At 37.8% G+C, this 20,215-nt stretch overlaps 1 protein-coding gene across 2 annotated transcripts in view; it reads left to right on the top strand.

The window, feature by feature from the left end:
• Positions 1–20,215, top strand: part of chd5 (chromodomain helicase DNA binding protein 5) — a 45,597-nt gene that overhangs the window by 17,405 nt on the left and 7,977 nt on the right. The window contains exons 5-34 of one of the 2 annotated variants that reach the window (XM_023325309.1): positions 467–708; positions 1,243–1,355; positions 1,489–1,612; positions 1,954–2,120; positions 2,949–3,167; positions 4,172–4,378; positions 4,716–4,927; positions 5,252–5,383; positions 5,573–5,681; positions 6,873–7,064; positions 7,273–7,473; positions 7,593–7,730; positions 7,894–8,015; positions 8,562–8,735; positions 8,980–9,121; positions 9,726–9,857; positions 10,011–10,128; positions 10,226–10,350; positions 10,441–10,687; positions 11,787–11,959; positions 12,462–12,636; positions 13,806–13,871; positions 14,004–14,092; positions 14,930–15,063; positions 16,704–16,848; positions 18,653–18,812; positions 18,938–19,017; positions 19,203–19,401; positions 19,492–19,581; positions 19,738–19,881. In XM_023325309.1, coding sequence (XP_023181077.1) covers positions 467–708; positions 1,243–1,355; positions 1,489–1,612; positions 1,954–2,120; positions 2,949–3,167; positions 4,172–4,378; positions 4,716–4,927; positions 5,252–5,383; positions 5,573–5,681; positions 6,873–7,064; positions 7,273–7,473; positions 7,593–7,730; positions 7,894–8,015; positions 8,562–8,735; positions 8,980–9,121; positions 9,726–9,857; positions 10,011–10,128; positions 10,226–10,350; positions 10,441–10,687; positions 11,787–11,959; positions 12,462–12,636; positions 13,806–13,871; positions 14,004–14,092; positions 14,930–15,063; positions 16,704–16,848; positions 18,653–18,812; positions 18,938–19,017; positions 19,203–19,401; positions 19,492–19,581; positions 19,738–19,881 — 4,571 coding nt within the window. Of the gene's footprint in view, positions 1–466; positions 709–1,242; positions 1,356–1,488; positions 1,613–1,953; positions 2,121–2,948; positions 3,168–4,171; positions 4,379–4,715; positions 4,928–5,251; positions 5,384–5,572; positions 5,682–6,872; positions 7,065–7,272; positions 7,474–7,592; positions 7,731–7,893; positions 8,016–8,561; positions 8,736–8,979; positions 9,122–9,725; positions 9,858–10,010; positions 10,129–10,225; positions 10,351–10,440; positions 10,688–11,786; positions 11,960–12,461; positions 12,637–13,784; positions 13,872–14,003; positions 14,093–14,929; positions 15,064–16,703; positions 16,849–18,652; positions 18,813–18,937; positions 19,018–19,202; positions 19,402–19,491; positions 19,582–19,737; positions 19,882–20,215 lie in introns of both variants that reach the window. The other variant, XM_023325308.1, reaches the window with a different exon arrangement.

Below are 20,215 nucleotides of genomic sequence, written 5' to 3'. Positions count from 1 at the left end.
CACTCCTCAGTTAGACCAGAGTGCAGCGTGACAAGCTAACACTGCTCTTTTTGTTTGAGCTGGAAAGCTCGGCTGTTGTTATAAAGAGTCTGTCTCACCTGGGGCTGTCTGGCTCGACTAAGCCTCTGCTCTGACAAAGTGGAGCATGAGCTCCTGTGGTGCCCCCTGTGTGTAGTCAGCTGCTCGTTGGATGCCTGTGACAGCCGGGAGGCTTTGGGACTCAGTGGTCTGACCCACTATCTTTTACAGGCCAGCCTGCCAAACCTCAAGCTGTTGCCCGACAAATCTAACACATGACAAACTCAAACCAAGGAATAGAAAATATAACTTAAAGGGCAATGGGGTGTCAGTAAATCAGGACCCAGTACCCTCCAGTGCTGAGAGAGAAGGAAATTACACCAGCTGAAATGAAATGTGACATAATAAAGCTGTTGTTGTTGTCTCCTCTCCCTGTTGTTACGCCCAGGCCCCTCATTGCCAAGAAGAATCCGAAGATTCCCATGTCAAAGATGATGACAGTGTTGGGAGCCAAGTGGCGTGAGTTCAGTGCCAACAACCCGTTCAAAGGGGCATCTGCCACCGCTGTGGCCGCTGCGGTGGCCGCTGCGGTGGAAACGGTTACTGTAGCTCAGCCAACATCTGTCAGCATCAGCCAGCTGAGCTCTCAGCAGGGCACATTAAAAAAAGCCAAAACCAAAGAAGGAAAAGGTAAGACCTTCTGAAGTGTGACACTTATCATGTGTCACACTTTACAACAGCCCTATTTTATATTAGAGTTGTTGTAAAGAATTATTTTAGTAACCGAGTAATCTATCAATTTTTCTGATAATTAATCAGGAGCAGTCAATTAACAATTTTGGTAAAATAAAATACTGGTAAATGCTTCCATAAGAACAGTATTAAAATTGGATATCAATTGCTACCTTATTTTTCACTATGTTATGCTAATAGTTCTTAGCAGTCATCAACAACTTATAGGCGGAAGTGAGAGCGTTGTACAACACAACACAGAACTCAATGCGCTAAATAGTAAAAGACATAAAAACATAATTTAAATAAGCTTAAAGGTAGACAATTACATTAAGGATTTATAATAATTGAGGTACTCAAATCATTCTACTTTATATTGGCTTATGTAATTGTTGATATTAAAATGACATTCAAAAGAAGCTAAAGCAGAATGAATGCATAAGGGGACAGCTACATTTTAATGGCACTATACTGTATGTTTGTCTGCCTTAGGGCCAGGAGTTAGAAAGAAAAGCAAGACCTTAAAAGAAGTGAAGAAGAAACCGAAGCCGAAGAAGACCAAATCAAAAACTGGTCAAAGTGGGAAGAAGAAGAAAGCATCCTCTGTACGTGTTATTTTACCTTGTGTTCACCTTTCCAGCTTCTAAACCCAACATTTTTCCTCTAAATAAAAGTGAGCAGACTTTGTGTTGCTCCAAGCTCTTTAGTTTGTGTATTTCGGGGTGCTTGATTTTCCAGAGCGAGGAGGACTTTTTGGAGGAGTCAGACTTTGATGACATCAGTATCCACAGTGCCTCTGTGCTTTCTGATACCTCTGGGGCCACAAAGAAAAAGGCCCGACGTGGGCGGAGAAAAAGGAAAAGTATGTTTACAGTTTATTCTTTCAGAGCGCTGTGGTTTATTTTCCCCTCCAAAATCTGACTGAAATCCCTTCCAAACCAGACTGTTTGATTTTCTGTAATGAGGTAATTAAAATGTACTTTTTTAAAGCTTTATTTATTGTGGGGAAACTTATTAGGCTTTTATCCATTCTTTGATTCTCCTATACATATGGAGTTTGTCCATTTACTGTAGGTGTTCAAGATGATATGATTTTTTTTTCCTGTGGTATTCTGCATATAGCTGGTAGAGAATCAGGACACTATGACTCTCTCTATGTTAGACCCACTCATATCGTTTCAATTATTCCTTTAAATCTGGCAGAGGAGGACGGCGATGGCTATGAGACTGACCACCAGGACTACTGTGAGGTTTGCCAGCAGGGAGGAGAAATTATCCTCTGTGACACTTGTCCAAGAGCCTACCACCTTGTCTGTCTGGATCCCGAGCTGGAAAAGGCACCTGAGGGAAAATGGAGCTGCCCACACTGTGTAAGTAGAGCCATTATTTCAAATTAACACAATATTTCAGTAGGAGCATGATAATTAATCAAGCTTCTGCTTAACAATTTGATAGGTATATTATGCAGTAGTACAGGGCTAAATCAACATTAAAAAGCCATGGATAGCAAAATACTTGTGGTGTCATCTTCTGAAAAACTAGATTTCACCTTTCTATTGCCTACAGACACTCAGAATTTTCATATTCAAAGTCATACTTAAGAGATACAATGTCAAAATTATAATGTAGTTCAGGATTATGAGATTAAAGGTCATCATTTCCACTCTAAAACTCATATTTGTGAAATCATTAGTTATGTTTATGAGATTCAAATCATAATTTTGACTCATGACGCCAAAAATATAACTAAAAATTTCATCATTGTGAATTTCATAATTGTGATGGACTATTGATCTGTTTTCTATACTTTAGAATATCACAATTAAGACATAATGTGTGCTTCTTCGTCTTTTGTGTGCTTGTCTCCTTTGTAAGTGATGCTATGGGCCTGATCCTTTTTTTTGTAATGCATGCAATTATGCATTCTGAAAACTGGTTTTACACATCTTTACAAAGCATGCTGAAAAGCATTGAGGGGGCTGTAGGTTTTTAACTGAGGCTGCTGCTGCTCTACTTTTTGATTTTTGTTAAATAAATGGAAATAATTTGGAGTAAAACTACTCTTCATAGAAGGTTTAATGCTCAAACTGCTTTTCCGCTGTGCTCTTAATATATAAATTCCTACAGATTGTCCTCTAAGTGCCTTTCATAATTTTTTTAAGTTATACTTAAATAAGCTATTGACTTGTGATTGTCAGGAGAAGGAGGGAATACAATGGGAGGCCAAAGACGAAGAAGAGGAGGAGGAGGAGCCAGCAGGTGAGGAAGAGGATGACCATATGGAGTTCTGCAGAGTTTGCAAGGATGGAGGGGAACTTCTTTGTTGTGACACCTGTCCATCATCCTACCACATCCATTGCCTCAATCCACCTCTACCTGAGATCCCAAACGGGGAGTGGTTGTGTCCTCGCTGCATGGTGAGTTCCTTTACATTATGTACACCATAACTTATCACTTGGAGCAAATTAAATAACAATAAACTTGCCATTTAAAATTATGCCAATTTATCTTAAACTTTTGCAAATGCACATTTAGGGTAAACTTATTCTGTTTGATTTTGAATGCATGCACTACTCTGGAATTTGTATTTGTTGTTATATTTTAACCACTTCATGCATAGTGGTCACTACAGTGGACAGTTATCTAAAAGCCATTTTCTTGGGCTTCTTGTGGATTTTTATGTTACAAATGCACACAAACCATTGAAGTGGACACTAATACATCATAAAATACACTATCAACTACTGGCCATAGTGAACATGATCATATTTTATTTTACATTTATTTAGTATTTGGTTGAATTACATTTTGAACTGGATAAACTGTCAAACTTTTAGGATTTTTATCTATTTGTTCTGCTAGAATCTGAATAACTAAATCAGGGGTGTAGATAGCATTGGTTCCATGCACCTTTTCAACTCTGCACACAAACGTCCCATGGTAGTGACATCAGGGCGTTGTGATCGCCACTTCAAAACCTTGACTTTGTTGTCCTTAACCCACTTTATAACCCTTTGCTTGGAGTAATCGTTCATTTGGGAGAATAACTTGAACCCAAGCTTTAACTTCATGAAGATGTCTTTAGGAGGTTACCGAAACGGACCCTGCCTATCTTCTAGAATATCCTGTACTTCTCTACCCTCTCTCTTTATGCCTGTGCTCTATTTAAACAATACATCATATTATTTCCTCTAGCTATCTATTTTATGAAGTGCTCCAGTGCCTCTTACAGCAAAGCAACTCAATGTCCAATAGTAATCTTGGTAAAACTAATCTAAAAAGAGAACATTCAGTATGATTTAATGTCAGACAGTGAGGGGCAAAAAAGGCCGTGCTTTTATACAGCAACTGGAAATATCTGGCTTTAACTGTACATTTTGGAATTTCTTTTGAGAATTTCATTTAAACTGTTTTCTCTCAGTGTCCTCCTCTCAAAGGTAAAGTGCAGAAGATTCTCCACTGGATGTGGGGAGAACCGCCGCTGCCAGCTGAGCCACCCGCAGGCCCTGATGGCAAGCCAATTGATCCACTAACCAAGCCCCCGCTCAAGGGGCGCCCAGAGAGGGAATTCTTTGTAAAGTGGGCTGGCCTTTCATACTGGCACTGTTCCTGGGTCAGCGAACTGCAGGTGAGATGCCAGGAGTGAGGCCAGTTTCAACTCAACATTTGGCATCAGTAACTATGTGCCCTCTGTGATAAACGTGGGATGCACAAAAAGAGTAAGGAGAGTATTTTACAAAAACGTCTAAGCACTTTGGCTTTTAACAAGTGTATATTTATTGTTTGAAGATTAAAAACACAAAACAATGCAACTACTGTTTGGTTTACAACATTTTTCTTTTCTTTTTAAATAATTAGAAAACTCCCAAAACTGATGATGAGTAATATTAGGATTTTTTTAAGTAAAAAAATTCTTTTATAGCAGGAATATTTTTAAGATTTTTTTGTCATTTGTGGCTCTTCAGTTAGAGCTGTACCACACAGTCATGTATCGGAACTACCAGCGGAAGAACGACATGGACGAGCCCCCACCATACGATTACGGCTCAGGAGAGGAGGAGCTCAACAATGAGAAGAGGAAGAGCAAAGACCCCCAGTACGCTGCAATGGAGGAGCGCTTTTACCGCTACGGCATTAAACCAGAGTGGATGATCATCCACCGGATACTCAACCACAGGTGGCTGCTCACAGCTAAAGTCATTCTCACTTCAGTATTTTTCCTAAAATGCCACACATCTCACAGGCCTGGAACTGAAAGGAACTGCAATTAAGGTTGACTTGCTTTCCTTTTCTATCATTATACGGAAGTCATTCTGTATGCGTAATATAAACATCCTGTTGTTTTAAAACACACAAAATATAGCTTATAATTTTAAGTTATTTTTACAGTTTCCCAATAATCCACTGTATTTAACATTGACAAGACATACTTTAAAAGAGAGATACTCTACCAAAAAATTCTGGACTCTTTAAATTTTTGTCTATGCTCGCTCTTTTTTAGTTTTGATAAAGATGGTGATGTGCATTACCTAATCAAGTGGAGAGACTTACCCTATGATCAATGCACTTGGGAGGCAGATGATTTTGACGTCCCAGAGTATGAGATCCACAAAGCTTTTTACTGGGACCACAGGTGAGTTACCCATGTTTTGTAGTAATTTTCCTAGTTAGAAAAATGTCAGAAATGGCAAAGACAGTTGCTGCTCACACAGATATTTATATCTTTAAGTCTTTTGCTCCTTATTAGCGAATCACAACTTAACTTGTGTTGTCCCATTTAGGGCATTTTGCTCAGGAGATTGTTGCTGTATTTATTTTACAGAGAGCAAATTTTAGGAGAGGACCAACGCCCTCTTGTGGTAAGAAAAGGGAAGAAACTAAAAGAGAACTACCCAAAAAGGGAAGTCCCTCCTGATGCCCCCATCATAGATGTAAGTAATACATATAAAGTGCTTTGCAAAAGTATTTTGTAACTTGTTCACATTTTGTCATGTTACACCCATGCCAATTTATGGGATACACCAACACAAAGCAGCCCATACTGTTTTAATGGAAGCAAAAATGCACACAGTTTATATGTATTCAGCTCTACTGTTTGCTGAAAAATCTTTTGCTCCAGTTACATCAGAAACTATATCAACCTCCTTTAGTTATTCGTTCTACAGAAAAGCATCTCCATAATATAGTTCTGCCTCTACCATGTGTCACAGTTGGAACGATGTGTTCAGGGTAATGTGAAGTGTTAGTTTTCTGTGATATAAGGCGTTTTGAATGTCGGTCAAAGATATTTATTTTGGTCTCCTCTGATCAGAGCACTTTCTTCCATGTGTTTGCTGAGTCTCTTGCTTGTCTTATGGCAAGCTTTCTAAAAGGCTTCCTTATGCTATAGTGCACAACCATTATCTGCTCCATTGACAGATTCTCCGTCTACAGCCTCTGGATCTTCACAGCTCCTCTACAGATAAAATTGCTCTCTTGGCCTCTTCTCTAAATAAATGCTGTCCTTGGCCAGCCTGTCGGTTTATATGAGAGTCATGTTATGGTTGGTTTATACTTATTTCATATTCAGTTCCATTTAAACAGTACTTTATGAGATCTCCAATGCTTGAAATGTTGTATTATTACTTAATCCTGCTTTAAACATCTCCACTACTTTATCATTGACCTGTCTGGTCTTTCTCTTTGTCTTCATAATGCAGTTTATTTTTTCTAATATTCTTTAGTAAACCTCTTTGGCTTTCATGATTACAGGTATATGTATAAAACTGGTCTCTATTGAATAATTCAGTGACTTCTGAAGGCAATTAGTTGAGCTGAACTTTAGGTTAAGGTCGCCATTTAAATGGAGCTGAATGGCAATTAATTTTATATAGTATGGTATTTGAACAAAAAATTGTAAGCTACCTTTTACCTTCATATACAGTTTTGTGCTTCTTTGCGTGATCTAGTCAAAAAAGAAATACCACTAATATACATTGAAGTTGATGCTTGCAACATGACAAAACTTGAAAAAGTTTAAGGAAGAAGTTTAAAAATACTTTTGCTGGACATTATACCAAGGATGCCAGTTTTGTTAGCATATGTCAGTTCCACAAGTCACAATTATATTTTCACACCACCAGCCAACCATCAAATTTGAGCACCAGCCCTGGTATATTAATGCCACAGGGGGAACGCTGCACCCATACCAGCTGGAAGGTCTGAATTGGTTAAGATTTTCCTGGGCTCAGGGAACAGATACCATCCTGGCAGATGAAATGGGCCTCGGAAAAACGGTTCAGACAATAGTCTTTCTCTACTCACTGTATAAGGAGGTAAGATTGTCTCTTTTTATCAAGCTCATATTCCAATCGAAACGAAATAGGCATGAGTAGTGATACTGGTCCTCATAATATAAATGGTAATACGTGCTTGGATCTAATCAATTTGGACAGTGAGAAAAAGAAATGATAAAACCTGGTTTCCTTTTTTCTCTGGAGCACTGCAAGAGTGGCTTACTCATGTCTTTTTTCTATCTGTCAGGGCCATTCCAAGGGGCCTTTCTTGGTGAGTGCACCTCTGTCTACTATCATCAATTGGGAGAGAGAATTTGAGATGTGGGCTCCAGATTTCTACGTGGTGACTTACACCGGAGACAAAGACAGCAGGGCAATTATCAGAGAGAATGAATTCACCTTGGAAGACAGCGCAATAAAATCTGGACGCAAGGTCTTCCGGATGAAGGTGCTGTTCCTCACGCTCTGACAGAATTGGGTTGGAATAAATGAAATTGTGTATGATAAATGCTTCATAATGTATGTGCATGTTAACTAGTTGGGGATTTTCTTCATTGCTTTTCGCAGAAAGACTCTCCTATCAAGTTTCATGTGCTGCTGACATCTTACGAGCTGATCACTATAGATCAAGCCATTCTTGGCTCCATCACCTGGGCCTGCCTGGTTGTAGATGAGGCTCACAGACTGAAGAACAACCAATCAAAGGTAAGGAAGCTAGATGTTTAGGTACCTTCTGTTCTTTGTACTGGAAGCAAAAACAGCAGAAATTCACCAATTAATCATGACTTAACAAGAGAAAATACTTTAGACAGAGATTATGTGAAAGGGCAATTGAGGTTAACCATCTCACTTCATGTGTCTTGCTCAGTTTTTCAGGATTCTTAATGGGTATAAGATCTACTACAAGCTGCTGCTCACTGGTACTCCTCTGCAGAACAACCTGGAGGAGCTTTTCCATCTACTTAACTTCCTCACCCCAGACCGCTTCAAGTAAGACTTGTCTCTTCCAACCATTATCTGCTTAACAATCTTTAAGCCAGTTTGAATGCAAAGACATGGCATCTGTGTAGCATTTATGGAAAATTATGACTTAGATTTTGGCTTCTACACAGACTGCATGTCAATTGTTAAAACCATTCATGAGTCAAATATTTCAACACACAGGTAGAATATCATCATACTGTGTTGCCTCATATAATCAACAACATTACATTATATTGTTTTTCTAGCTAGATGTTGTGTTTATGCAAGCAAATCTGATGCAATCGCACAACAATTCATCGACTGTACACTTGTGTCATCGCTTCAATGAAACTGGGATGAGACAAAAAGACGGATCTTGTGTTGATCAAATGTAGGGTTGTTGAAATATCCATTCATTCATCTATCTATTATCTGATCTGGTTTATGCGTGCGGGATTGGATGGGAGCCTGGTGTCGATCTCCAGTGTCACTGGATAGGGTGTTGAAAAATATGTATATATTTTAATTACTATTTGAACTCTTGTATATTCATGTGACCTCTGATCTCTTCAGCAACCTGGAAGGCTTCCTTGAGGAGTTTGCAGATATCTCTAAAGAGGACCAGATCAAGAAGCTCCATGACCTCCTTGGACCTCACATGCTCCGGCGGCTGAAAGCTGACGTCTTCAAGAACATGCCGGCGAAGACAGAGCTCATTGTCAGAGTGGAGCTCAGTCCCATGCAGAAGTAAGCATTTTGGACAACGGATTTTATGATGAAGCCTACCAGATTTCAGTTCCCAATAATAATAATAAATAATAAATAATATAAACATTTGAAGGAAATGATATTAGATAAGAGATAAGACAAAACTTTATTATACACCATGGTGGACATTTTCATCTAAAAGCAGCATTAAGCAGCCAGAAGTAAAGCACCTTTATTTTGTTTTGCTAATTTTCAAATCTGATCAATATCTGACACCTTGCAGGAAATATTACAAGTTTATTTTGACGCGAAATTTTGAGGCTCTGAACTCCAAAGGGGGAGGAAACCAAGTGTCCCTGCTCAACATTATGATGGACCTGAAGAAGTGCTGTAACCACCCCTACCTGTTCCCTGTTGCTGCTGTGGTAAGCCACCTAACCTTCAAATAGAATTTTTTCTAGCCAAAACTTGTTTAAACTGACAGTTTTTTGTCATTTTCAGGCACATAGTACAATTTTATAGCACAATCAAGTAACAATGTTACTTTTAGTTGTTATAAAAATTCTCTATGTATATCAAACATGACTTAAAAGAAACCCAGCTTTATAATTTGAAGCCTTGAAATTGAACTTCTGTCTCTTTAAGAAGCTCCTTCTCTTTTGGCCACTCTGCCTTCAGCATGTCATCATAGCAATAAATCTCATTGTACCGTTTACAGCCGTTCTTAGGAGAGTTGGACAGTGTAATAACATAGTTTGATATACAGCTCAGAAAAGTTGATTTTACATAATAAGATAAGATGGATAAGATAAGATTTATTGTCATTGTCATCAACAGATTACAACGAGATTGAGATTTGCTCGACTCGAGCAAATCACTTGTTTATGTAACAGTTGATTACATAAACTGTAATCAACTTTCCCTTTAAAAATGCATTATCAGTTGTATTTACAAATAGGTTTTAATACTGATTATATTCATAAAACTCTGTATTTACTGACTGGTGCTGGGTTTTTCTGTCTATTGTAGGAGGCTCCTGTTTTGCCAAACGGTTCTTATGATGGCAACCTGCTGGTGAAGTCTTCAGGAAAACTAACCCTGCTTCAAAAAATGCTGAAGAAACTCAAAGATGAAGGACACAGAGTTCTTATTTTCTCTCAGGTAACAGCCAAGTAAATACTGTGATTTGGCAGGAGACCATGACATTCAGTGGCTGGCTACCTTTCGGCAGTAGTTTTACAAATCCGCTTGACAAACCAGATAAAAAATTTTCAGAATACTGTTTTATTTGATTTAAGTTGATCTTATTCACAGATGACAAAGATGTTGGATCTGCTTGAGGATTTTCTGGAGTTTGAAGGCTATAAATATGAACGTATTGATGGGGGGATTACTGGAGGCTTACGGCAGGAAGCAATTGATCGTTTCAATGGTGGGTTTTTTCTCTAGTCAAGCATTTTCCTCAGCTATGTGCCACTTTGTTACACTCTCCTGAATGAAGGTACTCTCTACTTTGTTTTGTGTAACAGCTCCAGGGGCACAGCAATTCTGCTTTTTGCTTTCAACGCGAGCCGGAGGTCTCGGCATCAATTTGGCTAGTGCAGACACCGTCATCATCTATGACTCTGACTGGAATCCACACAATGACATCCAAGTATGGCTATCTCACAACCTGCACGTTCTTGCATGCATTTAGTGGATCACTGTGTTCTTCAGTTTTAATCAATCCTTTTAATTACTCTAGGCTTTTAGCAGAGCCCACCGAATTGGCCAAAACAAGAAGGTGATGATTTATCGTTTTGTGACTCGGGGATCTGTGGAGGAGAGAATCACTCAGGTGGCAAAGAGAAAAATGATGTTGACTCACCTGGTGGTGAGGCCCGGCCTGGGCTCCAAAACTGGTTCCATGTCCAAGCAAGAACTGGACGACATCCTCAAGTTTGGAACTGAGGAGCTTTTTAAGGATGAGATGGAAGCAGCACGAACCATGGGTACATGTGTTTTTCTACCATCTACATTCACATTTGTGAAGTCAGACACAAATGTGATTTGGTTTCAGAGTCCTTAAAGTTTCAGAAATGAAGGACCGTGTATTTTGATAAGTGGCACACAGGTATCCGCACTTGTTAAAATTGAATTTTTTTCATGGAGTAAAAAATGATAAATCACTTCTAATTTTTTTCCACATATAATTTGAGATTAGTATTCCACAATTTTATCAAATAACTAAAAAAAGAAAAAAGTGGACCAAAATACAATTGCCTCAACTTCAATATTTTAGTCTTCTATGGTAGGAACCTTTAAGCATCCCACTTTTTGACTTAGTATTTGTCTTTTCTGCTTTGCCAAACCTTTCTAAATCTATCGTAAGTGGGATCGTAATCTTTTAGCTATGTTTGGCTCTTAACTTTAGCTAGACCAGTCCAAAATCTTACTTTTCCACCCATGAAATCAATCTTCTGTTGAATTATATGATTATTGAACTCACAATGCAAATGAACAAATGCAGGAAAAAAACTAACACAGTTTCACTTTATTTTAGTTTCACTATAATTGATAGAAGGCGCGAACTCAAGAAAACTGAAAACTAAAATCTTCTACACAGTCAGTTTAAGGATTTGCGCATTTATTTCACCCAGTTATTGCAGTTTTTCTCAAGGTTCTTTCTCATAACTTTGCTTGTATTTTCATTTAAACTATAGCATAGCAAATTTTATGTAGGCAATGTCAACAATAGTTCAGGAAAATGTAACCTGAAGTAAACTGAAGCACACTTATTTTGTTCAACTTCTGAAAACATTTTAGAAAACCACCCTGATACAAGACCTTCTGAATGAGACACTAGATTTTTATGTATGTATTTCTAGACATACCAGAGTACTGTTATTAGACCACTAAACTAGTTTTTTCTATTGAGAAATCTCTTTACATAAATCTCCATAAATTAATAAATCTACAGAACACAATCAAAAAATCTTTTAAAAGTTTTCTCCTGGGGTTCAAAAACTTTTATTTGAAACATAGTTGATACATTTTTATCTCATTTAGAATGACCCCTTTTACAACTAATAAACACTCTCCCCTTGCCAGGAGATAACAAAGATGGTGAGGAGGGCAACGTCATTCACTACGATGACGATGCCATTTCAAAGCTACTGGACCGCAGCCAAGATGCCACCGAGGACACAGAGATACAGAACATGAACGAGTACCTGAGCTCGTTCAAGGTGGCGCAGTATGTGGTGAAAGAAGAAGATGAAGAGGTGAGAACCTAACTTTAGTCTTCATCCTCAGAATACCTGTTGGGAATCTTTGGAAGACCATGAAAAAGGTTCAGTAGTACAGTGTTAAGCTGTAGCCAGTAAGCTCAGTATATCAAGACAAAGCAAAACTTAGTGTTAAAGATGTTCTGTCATCTTTATATATAAATGTTTCTGTAAAAGTATTATTTCATCTGGAGCATCTTGCAGTATTTGATGATGATATGACAGAATAAGTGTTGACTTAAGATTCTTTATCAACATTGTAAAATACGTAACTGCAGCAAAAAATATAATCAACAGTTATTGGTAAAGGAATTATTTTATATGCCTTTATAGGGGCAAACAGGTTAACTTACTCTTCAGTTTGCATAATTATAATTGCATATTGAAAAAAGAAATCCAGGATACCTAGCAACACAAGCACAGAAAATTCTTGTTTGAATTCAACTTAGTGGCCAGATTTTAATTTGCTTTGCTGATGTTTGTGTCCATCAATGATCAGGAGGAGGTAGAGCGAGAAATCATCAAGCAAGAGGAGAATGTGGACCCAGATTACTGGGAAAAGCTCCTCCGCCATCATTATGAGCAGCAGCAGGAGGACCTGGCCCGAAATCTGGGAAAAGGCAAACGCATTCGGAAGCAGGTCAACTACAACGACGCGACTCAGGAGGACCAAGGTAGGCTGCGCCAGCTGAAAGCACACAAAACCATATGTCATAAGGCATATGTCAGGCATATGGCTGTAAGACTCTGCTAAAATGTAACTTCTTAAAATATAGAAAACTGTTTTCTGGTAGTATAATGTAAAAAAGCATGTTTAATACCTGTTAAAGGTTACTTTTATAAAGTATTTTAATCTGACAAACAAGCCTCATCAGAATGTATATTCTAACATATTGAAAATCACTGGGCAACGCTAGTGGGCTCATATTTTCATCTTGTGTGAAGATATTCACCATGTCCCTGTACAAATTTTCCTACTGCCTCTAGAGGGAGTATAAGTCCATCCAGCTGATAAATGTTTTATTTTCAGTTGGTGCAGCAGAGCTGTTTGCCTGAATAAAATGGGGACAGTTAAATGTTTTTTACCTATTGCAATATTTATTTTTTTCTACAAAAAATAAAAAAGTAAATTAAAAAAAGATACCAGATTTTCATTTTATTGGTATTCAAAGAATATCTGAGTTTGACATCTAAGCAGAGAAACCATTTCCTAATTCGAGTGGCAGGAGGAATCATGTTTTCCATTGGATTTTATTGTTTTGCTACCAATTCAAGTCAGTTCATGCTGCTTGATAGCCCCTTAAAAGCCCCTCTGCAGGCACAGAAAACCCTTCTTTATTTGCAGTCTTAAAGCTGCATTCATAATTTTTTCTTACTGTTGTAAGAACTCTTTATTAGCTCATCATGAAGATTAAGACTGCATGTCTGAACTTGACCCTTTTATACCTCATAAAGATGATGATATTTTAGAGGAGCACAACTGAGGTGAGGCTTTTAAGCTAACTTCCAAATCTAACAGAATTATGACACAATTTGGAACCATTGTCTTGTGTCTCATTATATAATATTAAAATAAACCCCAGAATTTTGTGTTTTCTCAAAAAATTCCAATTGTTCATGTAGATCTTTATGAGTGCAATTTACAAAATAAGCTGCAGCAAAGATGCTGTCTGAGTTAAAGTAAGTTCTCTACAGCTGTGCTGTGTGCATGTATGCCCAGCTGTACGAGTGGTCTGTAGTAATCTGCAGTGCCATGGCGCCCTCAGGTGGCCACCAACAGAAGCGAACGCAATGTACTGTTTTTCTTTGATGTGTTGCTCAGAATGGCAGGATGATCTTTCAGACAATCAATCGGAGTATTCCGTGGGGTCCGAAGATGAGGACGAAGATTTTGAAGAGAGGCCCGAAGGTAAGCAGCTACGCGAACTTTTCTGCTTTTTTCTGCTTACCCTCCCTTTGAAACACTGCATCACTCACATTATTGCTAAATATGTAAGCATATGAATACAGCTTTTTAACTTTGAATTTTGATCATTTGTAGGTGGACGCAGGCAGTCTCGTCGACAACTTAAGAATGAGAAAGACAAACCTCTACCCCCCTTACTGGCACGTGTTGGAGGCAGTATAGAGGTATTTCATTATTTCCCTTTTGATTTGTGCTCCAGATCCAGAATTTCAATCATTTCCGTTGAATTATGGGCTTTTTTGGAGTCAGAGACTTTTGAGAAGCTCCTCAGGATTTATCAGTTCCCTCTTCACTGAGAATGAAACAGTCACAGTAACATAAAGCAGTGTGCTATATCAGTGGTTCTCAAACTTTTTTCAGTGATGTACCCCCTTAAAAATATATTTTTAGTCAAGTACCCCCTGACACGGGCAAAACATTTTTGGAATAAAAAAGAGGTACAGTGCTGTAAAATCACTGTCTGATTTATTAAAGCCAAACAACTTATATCAGTGAACCTGACAAATACATCCATATTGCAAACATTGCATGGTTAAACAAAAAAGAAAAACAGAAGACGGTGACCACCAGGAATGTATAAAACCAGTCAAAACTAAAATATGCAAAACGCTGCTAATTTATATTGGTCTCTGTAATGGTACAAAATTAAATATATACATAAATAATAATTCAGTGCATGAACACACATTTATATTTTATCGAACTTTTTACAAACTAATTTTTCCCAAGATTTATCATGAGGAGCCTACTGATTTTTTAAAGATATTTTGAAAAGCTTCACGTACCCCCTGCAGTACCTCCACGTACCCCCAGGGGTACACGTACCCCCATTTGAGAACCACTGTGCTATATCATACCATGTTATAAAGGTCAGGCTATCTCTGTGTGCATGGGATGATATCTCTAACTCGGGCTGCTCTCCTGACTTTTTGGCTCCATGCCCTGCGTCTTTCTCCGTCCAGTATGTGTTTACACCATTTTCTCCTTATCGCCATCTCAAGGTCCTTGGGTTCAACACTCGCCAGAGGAAAGCTTTCCTCAATGCCATCATGCGCTGGGGCATGCCTCCTCAGGATGCTTTCAACTCGCACTGGCTGGTCCGGGACCTTAGAGGGAAGAGCGAGCGCGAGTTTAGGTGATGCCCTACAATTGTTTGTATTTTTCTGTGACATGCAGACGACAGGTATTTTATCAAACAGCTCTACCATGTTAGAGAGGGTTTCTAGAAAACATGAGAGGCCATTATAGGATGTTATTTTCACTTCTGAGTTTGTGATTTAGTAAATGTTACTACAACTGTTTGTAGCAGTGATGCAGTGCTTGTATGGCTATATCTATAATATCTGGAAAAGTGTTCTTACACATTAGAGTATACACATCACTTTCAAATCACAACCTTCAATATTTTTGTGGGAGTTTTATGTAATAAACCAACACAAACATGTACATGACTTAAAGTTTAAGAAAAGTTATGTACTTTTCAAATTTATTTGCATTTTAATCTGATATGTCATGTATTTGTAGTCAGACCCTTTTTATTCACTACCCCAAAATAAAATCCAGTTTAAAGAATTGTCTACAGAATTCACATAACTAGTAAATAAATTATTATGCATGTATAATTTCTATTCTCTATAAATGTTCTCTGAGAGTTTTAGTTATTTTTTAGAGAACATCAGTGAGCAACAAGCATCATGATGACCAAGACACACACCAGAAATGATAAAGTTGGGAGGAAGTTTAAAACAGGGCTGTAAAAAATAGCTTTGAATACTTAATGAACACTCTTCAAACCACCCAAAACCAGAAATAGCATGGCACAACTGCAAACCTGTCAAATCATGGCCATTGATTTAAAATGGCAGGGTACTGAGAGCTGTGATCAGAGAAGCAACCACTAAGTTCATAGTAACTTTGGTGTAGTTTCATCAATCCACAGCTTTGGCTGGAGAATCTGCACAACACACAATTTTAAACATAGTGGTGACAGCATCATTCTAGTGGATAGTTTTCTACAGGAGGTACAAAAAACTAGTTGGAGTTGACAGAGACAACAATTAATTTAAATACAGGGTAATCCTTGAGGGAAAACCTTCATGTTACCATGGACAAATCAAAACCCAAACCTAAATCCAACTGAACATTTGTGGCAATACTTGAAAGTTGCTGCTTATACAGACCCCTGTCCAATCTGTGTGTTTAATCTATTTACCAAAGAATATAAAATATTTTTAGACTCTTTAGATGTTCACATATTGCAAAAGACAGCTGTAATTCCAGCAGAAGATGAATTTCATTTGTAGGACAAATAAAATTATAATATGTATTTTCAGTATTGTAGTTTATTCAAAATAAACAACTTAATTTAGTGAGCTTTTTAAAATTATTCTTTCATATAACTAATTTCAAGGAATTTTAAAAAATATATAGCAACAAGGCAGTTCAAAGAGTTTCACATCATAAAAACACAAAAATACATAAAAAGTAATAGAACACTCATTTAACAATTAAAACATTATATTTTGCCAAGTATTGTCATTACGCATCAAAATGTTGTGTAATTTTCTGAAATTAGAAATAAAATCTTGTTGAGTTTCTTGAATCTAGAGGTAGTATTGACGTGGTCTGAAGCTTCTTATTTCATCTTCTGCTTATTAATTCTTATTCCAACACTACATCTCCTGCTGCAACCTCAGCTTTTTATAACTATTCTACCTGTTTGTGTAGCTATCTCTCTTGCCGCTAACAGTTGAAGTGTGTGTCTCTGTGTACCAGGGCCTATGTGTCTCTGTTTATGAGACATTTATGTGAGCCAGGTGCAGACGGAGCGGAGACCTTTGCGGATGGAGTCCCCCGTGAGGGCCTGTCTCGACAGCATGTTCTCACCAGGATCGGAGTCATGTCGCTTGTCAGGAAAAAGGTACCGGTTGTTAAACCCCAGAAATCTTCTCCGTAGAACACCAAGTCCTGTGTTGGAACACTGTGGGATTAGGAAAAAGTAGGTCAGCATATCTACGCAGAAGAAAATGCACAGAGAAAAAAAAAAAAAAAGGTTGTTGGGGTATAAACTCTCCCCTGAAAGAAAGATGTTAGTTTTGTTTGCCGTGTTCACACTTGAGAGATGGGAATAGCTTTGTAGGTAAAGTCCTGGCAAACACTGTTTTTCTATTATTTTTTCTTCAGACAAGTAATATTCTTATTTGAAGCACCAATGAAATCTGCGCTGCCATCACCTCTAAGTTAATTACTTCTGTAAATATTGTTTAATGATTGCATCTCAGGTGTTGAAAAACTTACAAATAATCTTTGACTGACTAATTGTATTTGATAAATTAAATTGTTGATTATTAACTGCCTTTATTATTTTTTTGAAGTTCAGAATTGTAATTTTACAATGTTGCCATGTGGAATTGTTGCAGAAAAATGTTTTCTTTTCATCAGTGCAGTGAAAATAAGTTTTATTTTAGTTTATATTAGAAATTATGCTTTTTGGTCTGTTTTTCTTTTTGATTTAACAGCTGGCAAATTATTTTTATTTATTTATATTTTTTAGCTTAGTTACAGCTAATTAGCGTCAGTGACTTCTGGCAGGGATCTTATCTTAAGAGATTAGTAAAGATGTGGTTGATCTCATGTCTTATCTAAAAACAAGAAACTTGTCAGTTTTTAATTAATTTCTTTTTCTCAATTATAGAGTTGAACAAAAGGTTAGCCTGAATGTATTTGTGATACAAAGGTCGTAAAGAAACTTGCAATGGCTTCCAAGGAGCCAAACAGATTGTTTTGTAATCTTTTAATGTGTTTTTCATCAGTGGGTTCTTCAACCTTTCAAAAATATTTCTCTTGACTTCAGCTGTTTTTTTTACAATGTTTGGATCCATTCCCTTATCTAGGCATGCCAGTAGTGCAATATAGGATTATGATATGTCTAAGAGTGGAACAGAATACTCTTTGAAAAATCCCAGCAATGATCTGACTAGCAACCTCAGAGATACAATTACATGGAATTGTTTAATACTACTTTCATAGTCAAAAGACATTAGAGGACATTGAGTGATAATATCAAAAAAAGTGACAAAAAAAAACCCATTCCTTTTACAACTGACAAGTACTAAAATGCAAGTGTGACTGCAGCAAAAACAAAACTTCAAAAGACAAACAGAAAACCTGATAAAATACCAATCAAGACCACTTTAAAGTAATGCATAAAGGTCTGGGACCACGGAGGCAAAATATCAAAACATGAGGGATGACGCAAGTATTCTGCAGTCACAGTGAGTGCAGAACTTTCTAAAATGTGTTGCTTCAGTAACTGCATGCATGAATGTTGAAATAAATTATGCTTACTGCTGTAAAGCAAAAGTACTGAAGAGCCACAGCTGATATTTCCTAGGCAGAACATGCCATCTGCACTTTCTGATATCTGTGGTACAAGCCTTTGGTGTTGGTAAATATGCAGATCTTTTTCAGCTCACCAGATAAGGATAATCTTCCTAAAAATGTTATTTGAATGTTCGTAACAGAAAATTATTGCTGGGTAGGTTTGAACTCAGGAGGGGCTGGTGCAGCTGTCTACAGGCAAAATTAAACCAGTGAGTCTGTAAGGCTCAGTGGAGTTCCTCCTAATCCCTCACTTGAAGAAAGTAGGGCATCCCTTGGAACTGTCGGATTTTCATTATCACGTTAAGGCAATATTATTATTATTATTATTTTTTTAACTTTAGGTGCAGGAGTTTGAACATGTAAATGGGAAGCTGAGCTCTCCAGATCTGATTCCCATTGGAATGGAGCTGAAGAAACTGACTGAAAGTGTGTCTTCAGATCCCAACACCCCAGTGCCAGCCAGCCCTGTTGCTACACAGCCCAGCACCCCCGTCCCACCAGGTTGGAACAGAGTCTCTGCAGTGGTCATGTTTTATTTTTCTTTGACTGTGTGATTGCGGTTCTTATACACAGAACAAAACTATAAGACAAAAAGCTATGTTGTGATTTTTTTGGGGGGGCTGTAGAGAAAGCTGAGTTTTTGGTACGAAATGCTGAAGATAAGGAGACTACAGAGACAGATGGAAAGAAACTATCTGAGCAGGAAGTGAGTCTTCTTTTCTCCCACTCTTCTGCTATATTGTCTATATTCTTAAAAGTCATCACATTTTTGTATAAGTCATCTTAACATCCTATGGACCTTGTTCTTTCACTCCAAAGCACCTTTGAAGTTGTGTCTGCCCTCTCCCAACTGTCCTTATTCCCCTTCTGTTGCATCTATTGCCCCCACAGCAAGCTCCCATTGCAGAGCTAGCATCTGCACCTGAGAAGGCTGCTGACAGTGACGAGACGAAGGCAACCTCAGAAGAGAAAACAGGAGATGAGAGGAACAGAACCAAATCCCCCATGACAAAGGCCGAGCCACCTGCCTACCCAAAAGAGTCTGCTTTCAAGCCGGCAGAGCTGCCATCTAGTCATACCTCACCTAAGAGTGAGTGGTGCATGATTCATGCACTGCGAAATTATTCATCTGCGAAGGCTGGGCTTTGTATGTTTAATCTTTTGTTTCTTATATCCTCAGCGGACCCCTGCAAAGAAGCCGAGAAGTCCTCTGAAAAAGGAGAGGCTGGTTCTCCTCGGGAAAAAACTGAAGACAAAGAAAATAAGCCAGGTACACAGTGTGTGAGATGAATTCTCAAATAAAGCAAGTACAAAAGACACAAAAGCAGGGCTCCTCTAGGAAACGACTGTCTGTTTGTAGTGCATGTAGTCACATTATATGGATATCTCTTATGAAAGCATCTTGTCTTTTATATAACTATCGCAGATGATGTGAAGAGTGAAGATGCATTAGAGGGTCGATTGAACGGAGACAAAGACACTCTTGATGAGCTGGATGAGAGCAGAAGAGAGGACAAAAATGGATTCAAAGCCAAGTTCATGTTTAATATCGCAGATGGAGGTTTTACGGGTAAGAAATTGAACAAGACTGTGTCAAGCATGGTGTAAAAAATGTCTGCAGATTGAGTTTGCTTGACTGTGTTGAATCTTCCCCTAAAAAAACCTATATATTTAAATGTTGGATTTTATTTATAAAAATAAACACAACTCCAACAGTACATTTTACTTCAACAATCTAATAAAAGATTGATTAAACTGTCAAATAATTTGCTAATTTTTATATAAGTTAAAAAAATAACAGTCACAACTAACAATAAATAGGATTTCTTTATTTAACAAGTTTGCCCAAATTTTGCTAAAACATCATATGCAACTATTAATACACCGGTCACTCCTTCTATTAG

The sequence above is a fragment of the Xiphophorus maculatus genome, chromosome 20 (assembly GCF_002775205.1).
Source record: "Xiphophorus maculatus strain JP 163 A chromosome 20, X_maculatus-5.0-male, whole genome shotgun sequence".
NCBI lineage: Eukaryota > Metazoa > Chordata > Actinopteri > Cyprinodontiformes > Poeciliidae > Xiphophorus > Xiphophorus maculatus.
This window is presented reverse-complemented; position numbering and strand designations above follow the sequence as displayed.